Source organism: Neodiprion fabricii, chromosome 1, assembly GCF_021155785.1.
Source record: "Neodiprion fabricii isolate iyNeoFabr1 chromosome 1, iyNeoFabr1.1, whole genome shotgun sequence".
NCBI lineage: Eukaryota > Metazoa > Arthropoda > Insecta > Hymenoptera > Diprionidae > Neodiprion > Neodiprion fabricii.
Window position 1 is genome coordinate 25,040,285 of NC_060239.1, and position 24,009 is coordinate 25,064,293.

The 24,009-nt window shown below is 41.0% G+C and overlaps 2 protein-coding genes across 2 annotated transcripts; both read left to right on the forward strand.

Annotated features, from left to right (window-relative positions):
• The first annotated feature begins 5,708 nt into the window (after positions 1-5,708).
• LOC124188116 (homeobox protein Nkx-2.5-like) lies at positions 5,709-8,854 on the forward strand. The gene is made up of 3 exons (XM_046580494.1): positions 5,709-6,629; positions 6,749-6,837; positions 6,931-8,854. Exons 1-3 carry the CDS (start codon positions 6,326-6,328, stop codon positions 7,702-7,704), a joined length of 1,167 nt encoding a protein of 388 aa, XP_046436450.1. The 5' UTR covers positions 5,709-6,325; the 3' UTR covers positions 7,705-8,854.
• A 6,017-nt stretch (positions 8,855-14,871) lies between these two features.
• LOC124188117 (homeobox protein bagpipe-like) lies at positions 14,872-21,616 on the forward strand. Its single transcript, XM_046580496.1, has 3 exons — positions 14,872-15,889; positions 20,215-20,431; positions 20,533-21,616. Exons 1-3 carry the CDS (start codon positions 15,394-15,396, stop codon positions 20,864-20,866), a joined length of 1,047 nt encoding a protein of 348 aa, XP_046436452.1. The 5' UTR covers positions 14,872-15,393; the 3' UTR covers positions 20,867-21,616.
• Positions 21,617-24,009: the final 2,393 nt, after the last annotated feature.

A 24,009-nucleotide genomic window follows, 5' to 3' on the forward strand; every position in this document is an offset into this window, starting at 1 on the left:
GGCTACCGTTCTCACCGGATTTGATTATTTTTATTGATAACTACAACGTCGTTCGCCATATCGAACCAACGATCAGACGATACCAAAGTTGTTTTTCTTCATTAATTTACTGATAACACGGCTTCAATCAACCATGACGTACTTTTTCATTCAACCTTCGAAGTCTCTTAGTGAGAGTCTCGATTTCATAAAATAATCAACAAACGATATGCAAAATCGTTTCAATCGGATTGAGGTATTTTATGCTTCGATCAATCGAGAAATTGAATTTAAATTCCTCATTATTATTTCCCGTCTATACACGACGATAATTTCCAATGTATCTATAGCGTCGAATGTTGAGGCAAGTCTCGGACTGGAACGATGTTGAAATACATTGTTAGGAGAACACATAAGTTTCTACGATTTCCGAGCCTATCCGTAAGTCAGAGACGACAGAAAGCGAATCTGGTAAATGTAACCCGCAAGGGATGCATCCGTCTAGACAGTCAGATCCACGCAATTGTCTAGAGCCTGCAGTTTTCAGGCCTACACGTACGGGGTCGAACCGCTCGTGAGAAAATTTTGCGTCTGGCTTAGATATAGAAGTGCAGAAATTTAGTACAAGCTTCTTAATAGCTACTCTCGAGACAGAATATACAGGCCATTAGGTGTACGGCGGGGAACAGAGAATCGGTTGCAATAACGCTAAACCGATAAAAATTGGCTTTTTATAAATAATAGTAGATTCTAGTGAAATGAGAATCCTCGAGGTAACGTTACAAATATACATGGTTGAAATTACAAGTAAATGTAGTTCAAGTCAGTGTTTAGTGTGATTGCAATTTTCAATACACTGCACTCACTGATTGGAGAATTGTTGATCTCTTTGCTTAGTTCACTGCATCTTTTCGGTTAAAGGTCTTCGCATCCATTTATTATTGGTCCAACGTCAAATTGTCCAAATCGTTATGATAACCAATGATTCCGAGTACAATTGCCAAACGTTATAGTAACACAAACTAGATTTTCTTGTTACAGATACAGAACGCGTTTTTATTTTGTACCGAGCACTATAATTTTTGGATCCGATAAAGACCAAAAAGAGATAAATAATGAGAAGTAACTATAAGTAAGAGCTAAATAATGAGAAATAAGTAATGACAACTTGAAATTTTTTTTAAGTGAAAATGGAGATGTGTGACCAGACAAAATTTTTCGATCCTTTCACAATCAATCGACGCATTGTATCATATATATCCTCTGACATAGAATACAGAAATTATTACCGCAGTGAATTTGAAAAATTCATATACTTGATAATGTTTCGGTTTAATCGCAAAAAATATCATACATACTCAATTCCCGTTTAGCAATGAATATAATAGAAAGATAACTCGATATTATTCCGCAACGATTTCTTGGGTAAAAAAAAGTTAATTACAAAAAATTTAATTTCTTGGCTCTTCCCAGAATTTTCCAAGCCATAAATTTGGATTTGCATACATAAATTAAGAAGTTGTGTTTGTTTATTGATCAATATTTAATTATTTTTTCTGGGCGCAATATGCCCCAAAATATATTCTTAAATTAATCAAAACGGTACTCAGGTGAAGTTTATTTATTTTTTTTATTAATGAAATTAATTTACCGACTTTTGCGTGACATTTTCAATTCCTTAAAATTCTCTATCTTTTTCTGATTTTCTTGATTGTTCCGATGCATGCTACACCGACAATGATGCATAAACTTCCGTTATAACAAACGTACAGCACGTTAATTGTTAACCAGCTACAATAATTTCAGAGGTCTTTATCAAGTTGCGGATTAAAAAATTTGAACCGTGACTTCTTTTGTGAGTCAAGACACCGACGATTAAATCGACTGACTACACTAATTTCTGAATAATTATAAGCCCTTGTATGATTTCAGTTAATTTTTTTAAGAAATTGAAAATATGTAGGTGCCTTTCTCAGGGTGCGCATAGGGATAAGTGGTATAAGTGTGGATATCACTGATAGCACCTTCTTAATACTACATGGCTAATAGTCACAGGAACGAAGCATACATCCGAGTGAAACGAAATATGACGTGTAACAGAATATTCAAGCGTTAATCGTGCAAAAACGAACCGCGCTTGATCCTTCCACCGAATCTTCATCTCATCCCAAATTTCTAACTAGTAATTTTGGATATCCCCGTGATCCAACGTCCGCATCACGTGTTCCACGAAATCTTGCGATAACTAATGATATCACCGCGAGTAAAAATTGATCATCGATTCGAGTGCGAAAATGACTCGTACGTTGAACGATTTCGGGCAGTCGATCAAAGGAATCTAAAGTCGGAAGTGCGGTAAGGAGCTGCTCAGTTTGCCAAAGGACTACTTCCGGTCTTTGCTGCACCTACACACAGGCGGTTTGAAAAGATCAGAGCCGCCGTTTTAGCCGCACTGTTGTGCAAAAGCTGTCGCAACCGGCGCCTATGCCAATGCCCGATTCGTGCGTGGATGCCTGGGTGCATCGGTTACGTGAGAGCAGAGAGGAAACCTGGAGCAGACGGACAGGCCGAAAGAGATCCTTGGAGCGTACGCGTATCTCCATGGGCGGTGGGACCCCCCATGCTAGTGAGACACACCACCTTCTCTGTAGGATTTTGGTAAGCGATGTCCGAGGGACCCGTGCCAGGCCTCGCCGATCGGCGTTTACCGCCATGCCATGGACACGGCACGGTTGTTTAGACGTGGGAATACAAAGCGCCCTTTTATATGCGCCAACGCCACCGTCGAGGCGTCTTTTCGACGGCCAGCGTTCGTCCAAGACTCTGGAATCGGACACCGCGACACCCGGCTGCTTAAGCCTCCTCCTGACGCCCCCCGGGCGTATTCTTTTTACACAATTTTACGCTACTTGAGCTTTGACGAGAGAAAAATAAAATCGTGCCATTCGGAAAGGGGATTCAAGCACAATGCGTAATTAAAAGCGACTCGAACGGGGCTGAACTTGCGGAGAGTAGCCGGTTTCGTTAAACTCTTTGACAAATTTTCAGCGATAAATCAGAGGTCACAGCGAAATTACGATTGGAACGATGTCTCGACTCGGGTAGCCTGAAAAAAATTGATTCTTACAATCAGTCCAGACCTTGCTAATACAGGCTCGTCAAGTTTCTCAGGGACTTAGAAGTAGCCAGCCGTGATCCTATTCATCGAGAATTCATTCGTTCAATCACGCTTTTGTAAAATATTTTCTAACAAGTCGTCGCGACGCCTCATTTTTGACTAATGAAATTATTTTTAGCAGCTTTCGTTGAATTTTGAATAAATGGGGAAAAAAATGTCAGAACCTAAATTGTCAAATTTATCGAGCGAATAATTTTTCAATTTTGCAATGACGTCATTGCTCCAAAGTCGTCGTCGTGTTTCAGGCGTCGCGCAGACGCCGACGCCCGCAGCGCGCGTTCCCACAGTTAAAAACGGCGCCTACTATCGCCTGGCGCCTGCATCTTACAGCTAGCCAGGCACGCGTCTCATTTTTCAAAGAATTAAAACTCGAGAAGGAGTCAACCGATCCCGGCAAGATTTTTACCAGATATTCACCACTCCGTCGTCCGAGTTGCTTTTAATTTTCATGAATTTAGCTGGTGCCGTTTAATTAATTCCGAATCTTCGAAACGGAAGATCAGAAATTCAAGTGTACATCCCGACAGACGCGTCTGGAACGTGTTAAGAAAAGAAACTGACACTTGCTCGGCTGAGCTGTCGCTGACGGTGGGAAAATGAATTGTCTTGTTTTTTTCACATCCCGGTTTTGATAGAGTTAACTTTTCCTGCTTTCCTTATCAGCATTTTTGACTGACACATTCCCGTAAATAAGCTTCAAGTGCGAAAGAGACTCGGATTTAATTCGACACATTTATTTACCTTATCTCTAGTTCAAAATTGTAGACTAGTTTTTAATCTGCATTTACGTCGAATGATACCTGCACTCACGTATCTGAATTTAATACAGCTGATCTCCTAGAGCCATTGCTAATATTAACGTCCCGCTGAGATATGAGCAAAGGGCAATGATCGAGCCAAGTTCATTAGCTTCGAAACGTGAGCTGATCCGCGTAACTTGTTCAATTAATAAATTTGAATCATTAAACGTTTGATCGTGCAAGTCATGTGGGTGTGAATCGTATAAGGAGCAAAGTATAATTCTACTCATCGTGAGCTGAAAAAACGGATTTCAATATCCAGCCCCCTGTAATTTGCAACCATTGCTTCATCGGTACGGAGAAAAACGTGAGTCAATATTTAATGTTAAAATACTCCGGCAAGCTGGTATCGTCGGGATTGGTCCAGACCTTCTGAAAAGGCGGGTCTTTGCCTCGATTCTCCGCCCAGAGAGTCCAGAGCTGATGCAACAGTATGGCTGGCTAAAAAATCTAATAAAATTCATCGACACACGTCAATCAATGTTTTCTACAAATATATTATGATACGAAATGAACTTTGTTCCAAAAGTCGTTCTGTGTAGTTCGAGATATAAAATGTTTTTGCCAAGAAAAAAAATTCACTGTACTTTTAAACGAGTAGCTATTCATAGGGTGAATATATTTACAATAATGTAATACGCGAAAGATTAGTTCGATAAAACGAGGCGTATTCGAAATGGCAACCACTTTTTACTGGAACACTAGATAGCAATTAAGCCGATCCATTGGAAGCTTAACGAGCTCCTAGTGATTCAGATTCTAAAAATGCCTATTTTATTCTTACCAAGAATGACGATTTTTTCCGAAAATACGATACTTCGACTGATACTAATACTTGCAAATCAAGTATTTTCCATAAGCCTGTTTGAATTAATTATATTCAATACATTCAGTCATAAGGATATAAAGACGTATTTTTGTTCTTCACAAAAACCTGCCGCAAAAAAATTCCTCGGTTATCGTAGGTACGTCAAGAACATGAATTACTACACAAATTGTGATGCGGTACCGTTAATTTTTTTCTCTAGCATCAGCTACATGCAAAAGTAAGTAGACGACGAAATGTTTTATTTTTTTTTACCAAGTTTTCATAGATAGAAACCCCTAAAATATTTATATTGTATCTGATGAAAAAGTAACTGACAAAATCGCAATTATGATGGTAAATTTATGCTTCTTGCTATATAGGATAATCACGATTGAAAAATTTGAATAAGTCCAACCGATAAAAATGGTGATGTCGGAAAATTTTTAAAACACACGACCTAACATTTTAAGGGCTGATAGCTGGGAATATATTCGACATTATTAATTCGAATCGAATGCTGGAAAACATTTATTTGCGTTAGCCGTATATTTATCAGCAAAAATTTTATGTTTCTAAAAAATGTTCGCAATGTCAGTGAAGTATTCTTGCAATTTCTCGCGAAATAAACTAATCCAAATATCAATTGAATCCAGTCTCCATATTTCAACCGGAGATTATTCGGAAAGAGATCTCAATGAATCGAATTTGTAAATGATCGATGCAGCGCATACACAAATCGCTTAAAATGATCGTCTCGTACTGGCAACCAAGTAGGCAGGTTTGATGTGTGGGTTAAAAATGGCCGATAATCTGTGAGCTCACCACCACAAACGGCAGTCGGACATCCGTGGGTTTCTCCGACAGTGAACACTTGACTGTTTGGAAAGGAGTCGTGGCGAACCTCGGCGCGCACTGTGCCTTTGCCCTCCGACCTGACCGGTGTGACCGCATCACGGACCGAGAGATCACATCGTCCCAATTAACCGTTTCACTGGATTTTACTAAGTAGTCGTTGTGTCACATTTAGTGACGTCTCCCCGCCTCACGTGCTAGTGCAGTAAACCTTCAAGTGTCTTACGGTCGTTAGTGTATATTACAAACGTCAGAAGTGGATGTACGAGGTTTTATTACGCTGTAAAATCGCTAAGCGTAATTCCTCCCGAAATCCTTACACATCGAGGTGTCAAACTCAACGAGGATCCTCCTCGGGATTGAAGAGGTGCCGAAATATTTCGCGACAAATTCAGTGACACGTGCGTGATCGGTCTCGGCTGATTGATAAATTTCCATTTTTTGTTCGTTCGAGAATTTTTTAAGCGGAGATTGAAGTGTGACAGTGATCGGTGCGGCATTTAAATATTGTTGGATAAAACCGGTCTTGATAATTTGAAGAAGTCACCCAGTGTGTAAAAGTAATCCAAATTCTTTCTATACGGGACAGATTGCTTCCGCTGCATACGTAATCAGGGAAATTTAGAAAACGAGTGATTGTGGATTTGAAAATAAAAAAACAAACATTTTACGAACGTTGAGAGGTATTAGACTTGAAAATGTGTTAGAATGCTGTCGTCCTTCACTTCGGCAACCCCGTTTAGCGTCCGCGATATCCTGAACGAAGATCAGCAATTTTGTGCCATGGATTGCTATCCACAACAGCAACAACAGCAACCTCAACCACAACAGCATCTCCCACAAGATTACTACACGTATAACATAGTGCCGGATAACAACTGGGAGGTAGAAAAGTACAAAGAGCAACAAGGAGTAATTTCCGGCTACCAGAATTACCACCCCGAAATGAATCACGTTCACCAACTGAGTCAAGTCATGCCGCCGTATCAGGAGACCTCGGTTGCCGAGGATGGTGAGTAGTTGCTTTCCGTTTACACCCATTTTTACATTAAATTAAATAACTCAACATTCAAGTTCCGCGACCGTTAGGTTTCAATTACAATATGCACAGTATCATTTTCCGATTCACAGGAAACGTGGTAACGTCCAGCAAAACTGAACTTCGAAAGAGTCAGTCCGGGAAAAGATCAAAGCGAAAGCCCCGAGTGTTATTCTCGCAGGTGAGTAGAACAGAAAGCAATATACTGTTTTTACTCCAAATACGATTGTCGTAAAAAGGCTGCTAAGATAATCATGAAATTGTACATTTCCAGACCCAGGTATACGAACTGGAACAACGCTTCAAGCAGCAAAGATACCTGAGCGCTCCGGAGCGAGAGTTACTCGCCCAGACATTGAAGCTGACGAGTACGCAGGTGAAAATTTGGTTCCAAAACCGGCGGTACAAGAACAAGCGGGCGCGACTCGAGGACGCGGAAAAGATGCAGGCACAGAACATGAAGAATCAGTCCCTGAAGAAGATCCCGGTACCGGTACTGATCAAGGACGGAAAACCGAACATCCAGGACGCGTACAGCACGCCTTACTGGCCGAACCTGCGGCCTGAAATCGGGATGGGAATGCAGCCGGCTGATTTCCGCTCCGGAGACGTCAGGCTGAGCCCGGAATTCAGGGGAAATCATCAACCCGACATGCGTCTCGACACGAGCGTCAGCCCGGAGTTCCGATCGGATCTGAATTCGGAACTCAGCGGACGGTCCAGCTTGAACTCCGATGTGCACAGACACATAAGTCCCGAGTTCAGGGCGAATTTAACGCCGGAAGTTCGCCCGGCGATGCAGTGCGACGGAAGATTGGTGAAGACCGAGTGTTGCGTGAATCTCTCCAGCGATGGTTCGCCCTATTCCGATCACAAGATCGTCGGCGTCGAGGCCAAGCCGATGACGAACGAAAACAGAGTAGTGCCGGAAATTTTGGGTACGGATTACAATTTCTCAAACTACTTGGGCCCGCCGAATTATCAGATGCAGTACGTAAACTACATGGACCAGGTTCCGATTGAACAGAACCTTCAGAGGCTGTGGTAGTGCAATATCATTTTAGGCTTCGCTGCGCCAACGCTTAACCAAAATTATAACCAAAAAGTATTCACTAGGATTATTTAGGAAGTTTGAGTAAGCAGGCTGACGTTCAAGTAGGATGATAATACTCAACGTAAATAGGCTAGTTAACGAATATATAGGACACGTTATTGGCAGCTGTATTTTCTAGAGTAGCTGTAGGATAGTTTTTTGTTCTCTATGTTTTAAGTGCCGCTCAAGAGAGCAGGGCGGAAATTGTTTGAGTGCTTTTTGCGGAAGCATCAATTCAAACCTATTCAACCTGTGTCTTCGCCAAAAACTGCAGTTGACGCATTCTGTTAAATTACGTTGCGAAGTTCAAAATTTCTGTATCGCATTAGAATTATCGTTATAACTATTATTATTAGTAGTAGTAACGCCGTTCGTGTACGATGGAAAATTTATTTTACATACTTGAATGTAGTTAATCGTGTCAATACTGCAAAAGTACGCGCTCGTACAACCGATTTAATACCGTTTATAATTTTTCGCAAACTTTCCAAGTTCATCAGAATCAGTAGACATTAATGTTGAGTAAGAAAAAATTATACCGATAAATTTTGAAAATAAAATCAATGCCAAATGTACAGCTAATCGAACCGAGTGTCTTCGCATTGTCGTTAATAATTCACGGTTTCATTGTTCGAAGGTTGATTTAATCCCGTTGCGAATTTGGCAAATAAAAAAAAGAACCAAAATATTAAGTTTATAAATAGGTGAGTTCTGACAGCTTGAGCAATCCCAGGGGCGCTTTTAGGTTATCAGCCAAAGCACGATGGGTCATCTGGCAGTCAAGTGGCCCAACTATAGCGTACATATAGGTGGTGCCTTTACTCTCTATACTATTATATCGCCTCGTGTCTTAGCATGGTGCTACTGATGCCATTAAGGGTCCTGGGAACGTAACGATAAAACTGTCAGGCTTAATTTTACCCGCCAGGTATATCTGTTCCACGGAACAAGATAATATTCTCAAGTTGGCGCTAAATAGCAGCCCACCTCGATTCCGATGTCGATGATTCTGAAACCGCTTGGCTATATTTTATTCCAAAATTGGAAAAGCACCTGCAACACGTGTTGACCATGATTGATACCAAATGTACTTAATGGTTATTTTAGCCAAATAAGAAGCAAAGAGATGGATGTCTTCTTCTTTTTTTTTTAATAAACTGTTTACAAAAAAAGAAATATTTTCCCTCAAATTTCCTCCAATATCACAAATATATTCATATTTCATAGATATAAGTTTTATCTCCTGGTAAACGTAAGGTCAACACTTTAATCGCAGGACAATGGATCATTCGTTATTCAACCAACATGTTCAGATTCACCCTTATTTGTTAAACAGAACTCCATTACATCGCCATATATTCATTCAATCAATCATGATAGGTACCGTTCAACGTTGAAATTTGATCTTATTTAACTATACCTAAAGCCAGAAGGGTGACTACCTCCGCGCATAATGCATCAGATTTCCGTGTTCCATTAGAGCAGGCAAAATCGCCCCCCGCGTTTGTATTCTTTTATCAACCTCACGAGGTCGTAATTATTTAATCGTATGAACACGGAATTACAAAAATTTTCAAAATTATTAACCATCGGTTTCAATTTTTACCCTCGCATTATTTCGAAGAAAAAACAACATGTTGCAAGTCAATTTGATGTGAGAATCACTATGGAAAAAAAAATGACGCTAGAAGACAAAAATTGATTCTCCGTTTCGAAAACAAGCTTATCAATAATACAAGGGGGTCCGTGCACTCCGACATCTTCTAATACATACGCAAGCTCGGTAAGTACGCGGAAAAGCTTTATACGAGTCTATATGGTAATGTGGACCAAGTTCAAATTATAGTTTCACGAAAGCTGTTCGCTTTACCGACCGTTGCGTGAGCTTTGCAAGCTCACACGCCGGCTGAAAGTAAAACCGAAAACATTTACCGTGAGAGGCTAATGGTCTTCTGTAGCAGCCATGGGGAATTCCGCGACAGTGAATCATTCAGTTTTCTTTCGACGATCAGCGAGTCAGCCCGAAGATTAGTCAGACCTCCGCTGCGATGATTCGCGTCGCCCCTTTGACATGTGAAAAGTATTTACTCTGATTTACGTAATACAACACTGTCCAAACACCCTTCAACTGTTGGAACAACTCGAAAGCCAGGCTCATGACTGCGGGCATATTTTGGACATAATTTGGACATTTGGGTGTCACGAATCAATTAGCTAAGTAAATTAACAACTCGATAACTGGGGCCAATTCAAAGAGCCTGTTTGAGCAACGCTCAACATTAAATCTGCACGAATTTGTCATGTAATCGATCGTTTCCAATTCGATCTTTGTCTGTAGGGTGAATTGGGATGTTGCACAACGTGGACGTGCGAAAAGCTTTGGACAGAAGGATCATATTTGAAAACCGCGGAATAAGAGCTAATCCGATCTAGAATAGCGTGGAGTTATACTCTTGTCTAGTTAACCCCAATGTTAGTATACCCTGGACTTTATATGCTCGGGGTATATCCGAAGTCAGGCTAGAGTTTAGAGTGAATATACCGGGCGGTGAAGGCACAGTAGTGTATACTAAGCACTAATATTACATCTCCGGACTGACAGACACGCGGGACTCTAAAACCCAAGACTAACAAACAATCCGCAGTCATCCGGTCCCGGTGTTTTTATAATTTTACCAAGACGCCCTCGTTGGTTGGTTACCGGTTTGTTACTTTCTCGTTAAATATGCGTCGGTGTAGAATTTCTGAGATTGCGATTGAAGCTTCCTTCCCACCTCGTACAACGGCGCCCTGAACGAGTGCGCGCGACATGGAACCTGGGGGGTCGTGATCGGAGAGCCCGTTCCTCCGGCTCAACGAGCCGAGACTGTCACGCGAATGCCGTAATACTTTCAGAAGAATACTTATCCTTTGATCCAGCGTCGCGTCGGTCCGATCAATCGACAAACTGTCGAGTTACGGGGATCAGCAGTCGATTGAAAATCTTAAAAATTTCGAAAGCATAGCAAAATAGGATTGCAATTTCCTCGGACACGATTATTGATCACTGATTGAAATGTGTTTAGAATCCACACCTCCGCATTTTGCGATAATCTTAATATCGCTTCAACGAATTCGCGAACAGTATGCTGACAATGAAACATTTTGTTACACGTTCCAACAATTACTGTACCGAATCATCCAAGTGGTATACAACCGTTCCGTAAAGTTTTAGTAGATATTTCACCGATGTGAAAAACTGGGTCAGCATAATTATGCTAATTTGCAATTGAAATGCGACTCCAACTGCGCGCATAAAAGCGATGTTAAATTTATTGAACGCGCTTCACTCCTTTCGATTCGCGTTGAATAAAGTGCCTGTTGTTGTAAGGACGAAACGACGACCTGCTTTCCTGGCACCCTTCAGCCACCGTATGATTGGCGTTGGTATGAAATACAGACGGAAAAATTGAACGGCAGAAAAGAAGTAACGAAAGGAAGAAAAGAAACCCAATGATTCGCCGGAAAGAGGGATGGACGAGATGGAGGGTGGAGGACGGCGGGAGGGTATGGAACGGTCTATAAGGTATAATTTTCCGCGCCAATTAAGGTCTTTAAGGTCTTTAAGAATCGCAACCAATTGAGCAAGAGGGTCAGAGAAGACTGGCTTAGGGGAGACCCCTGTCATTTGTTATTGATTAGATCCAGTCCAAGTGAAGAAACGACTCTTCGTGTCACCACCGACGAAACGGCGGATACTTCGAACTGATATGGAAGAAATTAATTTCACAGTGAAGTTTAGGCAATCTACGCACGATTTTCAATGCTCGTTGGTCTAAGGCTCGTCAATTTAACGAATCACTTATCACAACGTATGGCTGCAACATGTTTGGCTCTGCGAGAGACAATCAGAGTTTTCCCGCTGAACATATTTTAGTCGGTATTTCGGAAAGTGCGGTAGGAAAAATTTATTTAAATTCTAAATAGTTACTGGGTACGATTGGCAACTAGATTTTTAAATTATCTAATACGAAATTATAAAGCGTGCAAATAGTTGTAATTTGAATTTTAGATTTTACATTCAACAATTATGATCAGCTGATTGTTGAAACAGTGAAATGAAACTATGAAAAAAAGTACAAGATTCCGATGTGCGGATACACTGTTAAAAATTTCGAGTTCTTGTCACGCGAAATTTCACACGGTTTTGGGCAAAACCGACAATTTCCTTGATTCACTTTGAGTCTGACTGCACATTCGTGCAAAATTTACTTAAAACCGTGTATAATGCTCGCGAAAATTTCCTCGTTCGGATCAAAATTCGTTTGAATTTTTTTGAGGTTGAGTACAATATGCACGAGTTGGAGTAAAATTCAATATGTGTGCATGAAAATATGCGTGTAAAAACAAAAAGGAAATCTTTTTAAAGGTATTTGCTCAGTGATGCATCAAAATTCGTGAATGGTGCGAGAAGCGTATATTATCGGTTGAAAATACATCGCATCTTGACGCTTCGGACATTGAAAAATATTTTTTTAACCCATATTTCATAACTGCTTGCCAATAAATGTGATTCGATTTATAAATATGTTGCAAGAACTCTCGACAGCCTTATAAAATTATTTGAAAACATCCACTTCAACAATAAATAGTAATTCATTTTTATTTTTGTGAAATCACGATTCTGACGAAGGCTGCAAATTTGTCTTAAAAAACCATGGTATTACGTAGTTCGATTCGAAATTAAAAGAATTTTATCAAAACCTGTGGGACGTTAATCGGAGCGCCGGTCCATTCCGTGGCCGACTTCGGGTCATCATCGAGTCAAGTGAGGCGTGAGCTACACTTCTGCGGTTCACACTTAATTAAACAGACTATAGGAGAGCGTGGAGCCGTAGGAGTTGCCACGTGGCAGACAATGGTGCAAGTCTTTAGCGCCGATTGTCATGTAAAACATACCCTATATATGCAACGGGCAGGCAACACCGCCTCCAGCTAGGGAAACGCCTGCATCCGGTACACCGTAACTTGTTACCGATGTGAAGATGACTCTTGCCTCTCGGAAATCATTCTTTAAATAACCGAACTGATCGCGATACGCTATCGGTTGAATACTGGTAGAATTAAACGCGTCTTCGCTTGAAAAGCTATTTCGGAGCAAACTAATAAACTGTTGACGGAGTGCACCGGACATTATGTGAATATTGAACGGTGCTGAAAGCGGTATTGACTGTCATTGCCGGTAACACTGCTGGAAATTTTCTTCTTTTCAAGTTGTGAATTTACCTGCATCAGACACTGATCATTCGTTCTATTGAAAATTTCCCATCGCATAGTTGTGTATATAATATATAGTCCGGTAATCATATTAACATGTTTAGTGCACTTTTCAGTCGTGGCCAGGTTTCAATATTAATGGAATTCACTATTCACTCGTCAATTGAGCTTCGATCGATTAAAAACTTCGAGATATATTATTTTTCAATAACTGCTAAGGCTGTCCGGAGTTTGTTTGAACGCAGTCAGATCAGAGTAAATTTAGAAATATTTGAAAATCTGAAAGCAAGGGTCAGCTGGTTTCTTTTGATTAGAATCATGTGAAACTGAGAAGATTTGCATGAGACATCAGTTTTTGCATTTAGATGTATTCGAAGTAAAAGCAGCAGCGAGAGATCGGATCACCCGCTTTTTCGATGCTGCGCATTCTCTGATCTTTAGTTGTTTAACAAAGTTACCACTTTCAAGTGAATGTTGAATCCTTTGATGCTGGGAAAATTACTCTGGTTAGCAATTTATTTTTACAGTAAATTCCCCAAAGATTTAAAAAATTGACGGTTAATTTCCCACCGTGCAGTTTCTGAAAAAAATTATCGATGTGCGATACAATTATTATATGTTCACGTTGTTCGCCTGGTAGAGAAATTTCTCAACAACGGTGATGAAGTCGAAAAATTAAAAATTGAACCCAATTTGATCTAAGGTGTTACAATAAATTGCACTTTCATTCTTTTTAAATCCAACCGGAAGCGCGCTACTAAAAGATAACTTCAACGAATCAATTTCAATTCGTGGAAAACTTGATCCAGATAAATTAAAACAGGCGTATATTTGATTGAATTGCTTTATTAGATCGATTAGAGTTTTCATTGGTAGATTAATAACCTGCTCTGCCGCTAATATAAAATCAATATCCTACTGAAACCGTATACAAGACGATAGATGTAATGGTATTAAAAAAAAAAAAAAACAATGTACGCTCACTCAATATTTGAGTGATCTCCTAGATGACAGGATGACAAATCATCGTTCCCCCATCCCATTAAGTCTAATCGACTATTTCTGGGTCCTCGGTTTGATCGCACCACGAAAAATTTTAAACCGTTGCCAAAAGCTACTCATCATTCAAGAGGAAAGAATATGCAAAGATAGATATCAAAGGCTGTAATCACATCGCGTTAATACTTAGTGGAATGTCATAGAAGAAAATACGCGACAATACGTACGTAGGTATGCACAATATACACAATATACACGTAGGTGCGTAGAGGTGAAAAAAAGTCGGGCGAAAGCATCCCTCGCGGTATCCGCTGTGAATCATATTAATACTCAGGGAATACTCAGTTTAAAAGCCCTCCGAAAGCGTCCCCCTCCGTCCGCCGCACTTTCGCAGAAGCTTCCGGGCGAGCTCGCCGACCGAGGGCGTCCAATTGGCTGGTCGAAAGCTCGCTCCCCGTCCCGTCCGGGGATTGGTTACTGGGCGAGGCTTACGCGGGAGTGAAACGGGTCTAATCTGATAACGCGGTAAGGTTGAACAAGAATGAAAGGCCGAAAGCTCCACCTACTCGTAACGAGTGAAGCAGGAAGAGACGCGCGTTCGCTCGTAAGCGCGAGAGAGACGGAAGATGCTGCGCGCACGACCGGATTTCTCAATGAGTGGAACGAACACAGAAGCATCGGGAGAGCCGTGTGCGTGTGTCGAGACGCGTGCGAGGGAGGAGGGAGCATGGGATCCGTAGGGAGTGGGACTGAGACGCAACGACGGTGTCGAAGGAGGGAGATCAGAGCTCTAGTGGCGATCTTAATTTGAAAAATAAGTTCGCCGTGCGTCAAGCACACTTGCTCGAAGCACCCTCGGTCAGAAGGGTGTTTTCTCAGGTCGTCTTGCGTTGTTCTTAGTGATAGACAGTTACGATTGCGGCAACGTTCGGACAGTTCGAGTTTCATTCCAATGTACCGTACTACTCGAAGGACTCGAGAGTATTTGGATGTTGATTATATTTAAGTTAAGTTGAGATTGAGCTAGTTTCGAAGCATATTTCATCGAGCAATAAACCAAAGTGCGTCGGAGTCGAGTTGTACTCCACAAACGTGAATCACCGAAGGAATATAAAGCGGGAAAAAGACTTGGTTTTTTTTAGAAAAAAATCTGGCCCGCAAGTGTCTGTGATATCACTAAAATTTTCAAACCATGGTTTCACTCGAAAGTGTGGGTACTTCTGAAACGCTTTCTTGAACTAATCGGTGTAAGCTGAAAACGCGCCTCTGTAAGAAGACTGTTGAAGACGCGTTGTTTCGGTCGAGATTTCGCGTATAAAAATCATCGAAAATCAAAACATTGCAAAAATTTTAAAGAAGGGAGTTGTTTCGAAAACGTCACGTCGCGACATGATGGACGATCCGAAAAAAATAGAAGCCTCAAACTCGCCGAAAGGTTCGCAAAGCTCCCAACCGACTCCTTTCAGCATAGCGGATATTTTAAGCCGCGAAATATCCTCCCAGGAACCGGAGAGACGTCAAGACGCTTCCGAAGAGGTTGAAAAACTGACACATCCTCTTCAGGGTAAACTCCTCGTTGAATACGCGCGCACCACGAGCAGCCACCCTTTGACAGAAGCCGAGGCTCATCTTCAGGGAACCCGGTTTCCAAGATTTCCGTCACCGGAGTTGAGCATGGCTCGCGAGCTCGATATTCTCAGACGAAATTTAGCCCAGGCCAACCTAACCGGCTTCGGGAATCTTCAGCACCTTGGACAGGGGAGCTTCAAGCACTTGGAAACTCTCGGGACGATCGCGGCTTATCAACAGAGCGCCACCGAGGCCAGAGACTCCGCGCAGCGACAACAGGACGAGGCTTTAGATATGAGCAAGAGCAAACTTTTCGGTAAGTGGAGGATCAGCTAATTGCTCGTTTTATGCATCCTTCACTGCTGGAAAAATCCTGTGCGCGTGTCTACGCGGACTACAATTTAATGTCAATCTAACGCTAGCTGATGTCCAATTCTCAAGTCGAACATGGAAACTTTTCTACGTGAGAGTTCGAACTCATGAATTTCAGCACCATCAAATTTTAGAGTCATATGATCTTTACAAATTTTTTTACACCGTTATACGAATCGGCATTTCATCCAAGCATAGTTTTGTCACCGAAAAACAGTCAAGATCCGTCATGCGTCAGAATTTTTTGTCGGAAACCCTTCAATAATTTTTATCGGACGAAGTTGAGCGATGTTCGAATCTAACGGTCACAGTTCGAATATGCTTTTGCTTGAAAAAATTATGGACACGCGTGCATGCTTCCGATGCAGTGGCTGGTTCAAATTTTCTTAGACTTTCCCTCGCACGTCTCGACGGTTTTTTGTCGCCAAGTTATGCTGGATAGAAAAAAAAAGGAACGTTTCAAGTGTTATTCGAAAGAAAACAAGACAAATAAATGCTGCGTCGGCCGAGGCATGCATCGAGTGGTTCAATCTCGGACTAAAAATAACAAATTTGAGGGGTGAAAAAACTAGGGATGATTTCGGTAATAATATCATAAAATGTAGCTGAATATACTTCGCGACGTAAAAGGTGCGACATAAATCAATCCAGAATAATCGACTGTATAGGAAAAATACCAATTGCATTAAAATGCTACGGATGATTAGGAAATGGAATTAAAATTCATAGTGTATCGGAAAATATTGACAACCCAATAATCATTGTTTGATGTTGATTCGGTTGATTTATATCCATTCTGAATTTCTTTTTTTAAGTCAACTCGGCCAGCGATAAGGTAATTGAATTTAATTTTAGTAGCATGAGTGGCACTTGAGCTAGCAGACGTCATAAGTGGCCACTACACTTCTTGTTGGAAACGAAGGTTGGGGGCCTCAGAGACGCGGGCGGCACAGACCCAAAGCACTTGTACGTCCGAAGGACGTCGCAGACAGGGATGAGGACAAGGGCAGAATCCTTTGGATATAGGGTTACATGCTTCCCCGCATACCGCCACAAAGTACAAACAGAGCAGCATTCTCCTAGAGTGCAGAATCAATCACAGGTTAACAGCTTTTATCGCGTAACGCCGGGTACAAACGCACTCGAGATCGGACGAACAAAATTATCCGCGTAATAACGGTAAATTTTTCTAACGAATCAGGAATTTTAAAGCACCGAACAACGGAAGTCCGAACTTGGCGTTGGACGCAAAACAAGCTGAGAGCATCTCTAGTGGTTTTACACTCCTGCGAGAGTAGGTATCTAGAAACTGATGGTAGAGTTTAATTTATCACCGCGAGTCAAGATTGCTAATGCCGAAACACTCGAGTTGAATTTTGATAATTTTCCAGTGCCGGATAGACACGTGTGAAGAAACCGAGAGACTGCGAATCGTGGAATTTTAACGTCACTCAAATTCTCCCGTGCATTTTCGAAATCGGTAATTAAAAAACGTCCGCGTCAGCGAGAGAAGCGATTCGACCGTGTTCTGTAATGACAATGGCCTGTTTACTCGCGGTAAACTATATCCACGTGCAAACACTGTTAACATTTAGTGGCGGAGGCGAGGCTGCAGCAGAGAACGAAGTAGAGCGGCGGCGGTACGACGGGGACATTTGAACGGAATCTATATTTGATCACTTTGGACGTCAAGTTGATGTCATCTCGCGCTTAATGCGTCGAAGCCCCGTCGCTTGCCAAACATCCTCTAGTGGGCTTGATGATACGTATAGATATAGAAGTAGGTATTAACTCTTCGCGGACACGTGGTGAGTACACGTCTCGGAATCGGAAAAATCTGCCATCATTTTCGAACCTCGTTACCAATTTTTTCTTAATGAATCGTAATCCACTGACTGAGTCCGAACCAATGTAACCTTGAACCGTGACGTTAATTCGCACCGGGTATCGTTATAGACCAATTGGGAGAACGAGAAAAGTGCTCAGAGTCAGCAATATCGTAACTGGCAACGATGTAGTGAAAAATGAAGCCAAAATTTCTATCGTTGCGTTCTCACGAAGGGAACGTTATCGGTGAACGGATGTCGCGTGGTTGAAAACTGGGAAAGCAGTTATGAGAAAATTGTGTCCCATTGGCGGACAATTTCCTGTTAGGTAAATGTACAAAAGTGCAGAACCCTACAATTAACTAATGCGTTCTCACCTTTTACGGCAGTGATACGTTGCGGGTGGCAGGGTGGCACCTGCCGGTACCTGGTGCCGCTGATTCAAACCTCTGCACTTATGAAATTACCCTCTTTTCGCTTCCCAGGACTTTTGCTAGTTTAGAGTTACTTAATACGCTAATGGCACCGAGCGACCCGCAACTCATCTCGACGCGGTTCTTCGCTATTTCACGATGGTATAATGATGGTAATCAGAATGACAAAGTGAGAACTTTGTCTAAATTGTAATTGCCTCGAAAATATACCTCAGAAGTTACTCAATTTTATTCAAGTTTACTTTTAAGAGTTATTATCTTCGAATCCTGCAGGTGTCTTAATGATATCGTTTCATTTGACAAGTTTGAGAATTACGAATCTGTAACTTCGGGGACGTTATTCGCACACTTTGTATACTCATTCCAAGTCAAAACAGTGATAGTAAGGAATAAAATTGATTGCTGTCTGAACGATGAAGTTTTCGTTCACTAATTGTTTGAAAAAGATTTACATTCGTCGGAGAAGCGTATGGAACTTTTTGATTGAAAAAAAAAACGTTTACTCTGGTTATATAAATCCATTCTAATAAACTTATGAAACTTAGAAATTTCATCTTTGTATCTCTCGATGCTTCGATACCGAATGTTTGAAATATCAGACGGCTCCATGTTCGTTTCATTGATGTACGTTTTTCGAACAATATCAAACGCAAAGGATCTAATAGTATCCAAAAAGCGGTTGATCTGATTACTCACGAAAACTGCTTTCACGTTAACGGTGTCTAGCTACAAAAGGCAAAGGCTTAAAAGTTCCGACTGATGCGTGAAAAAAAATTCCCTTGAAATACCTCAATTCGATGAGAAATGCGCATTTCTTTGAATGAAAAGGCGTTTGAAAACGAAATGAAACGATGGAACGTCAATACACAGAGTCGAACGTGTAAGGGTGTATTAAAATTGAAGTAAAACCAAAGATTCGGGCAATCTGTAGGTGGGATAGACCAGATTTGTTTTGTATACAAACTCGTCGAGGAATGGCGGTATTATTTCTAACCGCGGTGAGGAAACGTCGTTTGCGAGAGTGCAAGGATACCAAACTTCACATGGACGAACGGTACACAGATTTGGAACTAATCACCGGATCAATGCACACAAGACGATCGGGACGTCAAATATTTCGCCGCGCTGCTGGCCGAGTCAAGTATCGTTTAGGATCATCCAATAATAAAGCCTGCCGAGTAAACACATCAGAGTAGCGGCGACATGTGTTAATGTTTGAACGAGACATCAAAAGCCAACAAGTCCCTTCCACCCTCCGTTCCTTCACCCCGGGCCCGGTTCGTCGCTCCGTATGTCTGTGTCTCCGTTCCTCGGTTACTTTTCCAAGCCTCGCAAACGGCTTACTCGATCGCGACTCGCAGAGCCAAAGTACGAAATGTATACAAACGAGCCTGATCTAACCATTCGTGATAAAAGTGGCACATTTCATCGAATCCTCATCGATAAAAGCGGCGATGTTCCCATCTCTCAAAACAAGGTTCGCTGTCAAAGCCGGACCATAATTCGTATGTGGCACCTCTGTTTCACAGATGCTTTGTACATGTAATTACAGGAGATGATTGAAAATGTACCGAGGGTCTTTTACAGGCAGCAATGATCCTCAGGCTTGTTCGCATGCACATCGTTCGCACGCATGCAAGGTACGCGACACCTTCCTCCACTATGTTATCGAACATTAGAAAATAAAATTAAACGTCCGCAGGGTTGATTCCAGATCAGAGACGATAGTTGCTGTTATCTTATTTAATATATAGGAGGTGTTGTATCCCTTGCATTCATGTGAGCCATGTAAATAACATATAAACTGCAACCTGGCTTGTGCTCTGAAATAAACACACAGTTATTTCACGAATCTCTACTCAATTATCTCCCTTGTCACGTGTCTTGAAAATAATTAACAATAAACAAATACAAAGAACATAACGCGTACAATTTCTGTAACAAAATTGAAGAAGGTAACTTGCCGTGGACCGAAGCTCAAAACCACCGTTTAACATTTATGCTCACAGACGACGTCGAGGAAGATATTTACGACTCTCAGTCTCACGGGCAAACACTTCAAGGCAGAAAGAAGAGGAGCAGAGCTGCCTTCTCTCACGCACAGGTATACGAATTGGAACGACGATTCGCGGCGCAAAAATACTTGTCAGGACCGGAAAGAGCCGATCTGGCTCGAGGCCTCAAGCTCACCGAAACCCAAGTCAAAATATGGTTTCAAAACCGAAGGTATCTATCCAGTCGCCCGGTTTCTCTGTTATCCGACACTGCCGCTGCTCCCCGAATACTATTATATTTCTAACTCAACGTTTCCTCCTCGCTGATTCAAGGTACAAGACCAAAAGACGCCAGCAGCAGGAACTCGGCGCCCTTGTAAACTCTGGATCCGCACGGCGAGTCGCGGTTCGCGTTCTTGTTCACCCGGACGAGCATCTTCGAGGGGTCCCGCTTCCCGGTCCCGGCCAAATTCCCGGACAGCATCCCGGCGCCCAGATACATCCGGTGAACAAGGCGCTCTCCGGTTTTCCCTACTACTGCCTCCCGTATCACCCCTTGTTGTGCCCACCGCTTCATTCCGCTCAAATACAATCCCAGACCTCGATACAGGATATGAATCAGAGGCAACGAGAGATGCAGCTTTCGAAAAATGACGACGAAAAGTAATACACCGTTACGATAGGATTATTTTGAATATTGGACCTACGATTGGTTTACTATTTTTATTTTTTTGAGAAGCTCAGACACGGTTTTCAACTTCCCGAGCTACGTGACGATTCGTTGAAACATTACGGAATTTTAACTGGTTTGCGAATATTGTATCCGCGAAACATCGTGCAGAAAAAGAAACTATAATTTTATTAATTTTTTAAGATCGTATATTATCTGAATCTTTGGACATGCCAGCCAGCCGTTAGAATATAATTGTATAAAATACTAATAAAGGCACCGGAATCGTGTATACTGAATAAGTTGTAAAGTGAACAGCCAATCGGGGACGGAGAATTGTAAGAATTGAAAGAGAAATTGGGTTCGGAAGACATATGCGTTTGTTAAAACTTGTTAATTATTCTTCCTCAAAAATAAATTTGGATTCATGAAGCGGAGAGATTCGAGCACTCGTCAAAAATTATTATTGAATAACTGAAATTCACTGACGGCACAGTATTTAAACGCCAGATATAATATGCAATTATTTGTTTTTTTTTTTTTTTGCACTCGTTTTCCCGATGCACGAATTTCTTCGAACTCAATAGTTATGATAATTATTAGAAATATCTAATTACGTTCTGCGGGAAACTACAGAATCGTTGATATAATAGCTTATTTATTATAGATATTACGAACTGTGTATATTAGAGTGTAAATAAATGTATAGATTGGGACCTACGGTCTGGATATGAGGAACAAAAAAAATAAAAATACCAATGAAAAGAAGAACGTGAAAAAAAATTTACTGCCTCATTTTCCCCGTAACTCTAAAAATGGAAGAAAGAAAAAACCGCCACAAACCTTAGAAATATTAAAGAATTTAACTTTTCTCTTTAAAATGTAAGTCCCCAGCCATCGTGATACTCAGCCGGCAATACGGTTTCACTTTTTTTACACCCTTCTTGTAATTTTTTGTCCCAAAATTGGATTCTTCTCTTCTAAAAAGATGTAATTTTTTCTTATAAGTGTTTTAATAGTTCTGTCTGCCCGGGTGGGTGGCCCGCAGTCAGAAGATATGTTTATTCAGTCGCAGTCAAGCAGACTTAACCGTAAGCCAAGAAAAAAGTAAGATCTGACACTCATCTGTTGTAAACAAAAGAGTAACGTTACATCGAGCAAGTGACTTTGGTTCGAGCCGGCAGAATCTTCAAGAACTGTCTTCTGAAAGATGATATAATATTTTTTCTCAAAATTTTTCTACACACCGAAGCATATCGTTATTATAACGTACAGAACAGAGCGACAAGAATTTCGTTGATTTAAAAATGAGCAACGAATAATTATTCGTTGCCTCCCGCAATTTCGTCTTTCTTTCACTCTCTTATTTACAACTTTTGTTTCTGGAAGCATGTATGCAACGTTTTTTATCTGTATATTTTTCCAACTTCCACCTAGACGCATAGGTATACATAACGGTGTCGGTAGTTATGCGAGTGTTGGTTCTTTGTTACATGAATGTATTCCGATTTTTTTTTTTTTTTTATTCTCTCTACACGGAAGATAATGTACAGGCGCTTCTGCAGTGCATTAGCGCTCTGTTTATAACAATTTCTAAACATTCTGAGACCATCATACACTTCTACCGAAGCAGTCGCTTGTCTGTCTAGTTGTAGCGTTATTCGTGCCGAGGCTAGTCCTAATGACTTGTGGTTTTCCGACACTTTTTGCAATCCTGTTGATAAAAGAAAAAAAAAAAAAAAATTGGAATGCAAAAGAAACCGCTGAAACTTCTAAATTTATCGCAAATTGACAAGCTATCAATAATCAAATGCGATTATTTAAAGGCCTAGAGCCAGAAATTACTCCAGAAGCTCTTTAACATCGACTCACTGCCAAGCCAGGTTATGAATTTTTCAGCTAGAAACATGAAATCTCAATTATCACTGATATGTTAATCATTTGGCTGTAAAATTCAGCAAGACAGGAGTGCTACCGGTTCTTATCCTGACTTATTGTGGACACCAAAAATATTATTTAATGATCAATTTTGATCCTAGAATTGGTTTTAAAGTCTAGCAAAAATAATTGCAACGATAAATAATTAACACATGATGTAAAATAACGCAGGGTATAAAAAATATATTTAAATAAAACTCACAGGATCAATTCATGGCATGAAAAATCGTAATCTCTGTCACTTTTGCAAATAAATTATCACTAACGTGAGCAGTGATACCTTTATACTTATTAATAAGACCTCAAACTTGTGACCTGCTTAAAATTTTCGCTCAGCAGATGTGTCTTCCACACCGAAACGGTTGAGCTTCGGTGACCTATTCTTAGCCGACAGTTTGTTGCATCTTGTTCGCGGATTATTTAACGAGGGAAGAAGGCAAAAACGCGGAGTGCAGTGCTGAGAGATACAAAGCACGGGCGTTTCAAGCTGAGATTCAAGCGGTAATTAAGTGAGGGCGAGCCTCCTCGGTGTCCACCACCTCCTCCTTCTTCTTTCCCCCTGGTTTACACATCTTTATTCATTTTCTCCCAGTTGTTTGATTCCACTTCTTAATTTCGTTCGCAACTTGGCCAGGGATTCGAATGTCACAATTGCATAATCGACGATCATTCGTTGGAAATGAACAACTGATCAAATCGTTCGATCACTAAATCGAGTTATACTATTCATGCTGTGAGAAAATTTTTGGACAAGCAATTCTTTCGCATCTTATCATATTACACAGCTGATTAATCGTAAAAATCGGATTACTCATTGGGGAAAAGTGTGAAGCAAGGAGGAAATTATACTTGCGAATTTCTTGGCTTCAGAACGACAAAACTGGCGGGTGAAATTTATTTAGATAATGAATCCCTGGCGGGCGGATTGAAAATGTCTGATTTTTATTCCGGTCTGAAATGACGCGTACGCAATCTGTAATCGCCACGGTGATGAATAACTTTATTCGCAGGATACCTATATACACTTGCCTCGCAAAACGTTCGACAAAAGTAAATGGAACGTCGGAATTGCTTCCGTTGAGTGAATTTTTTTAGCTGATGCATTATTTGTCTTTAAAAACACGTTGAAGTCGAACTTATCAAGTCGGAGATCTATTTATGCGTACGGAATACCTAAGAAAACTAAGAAAAAAAGAAAGATT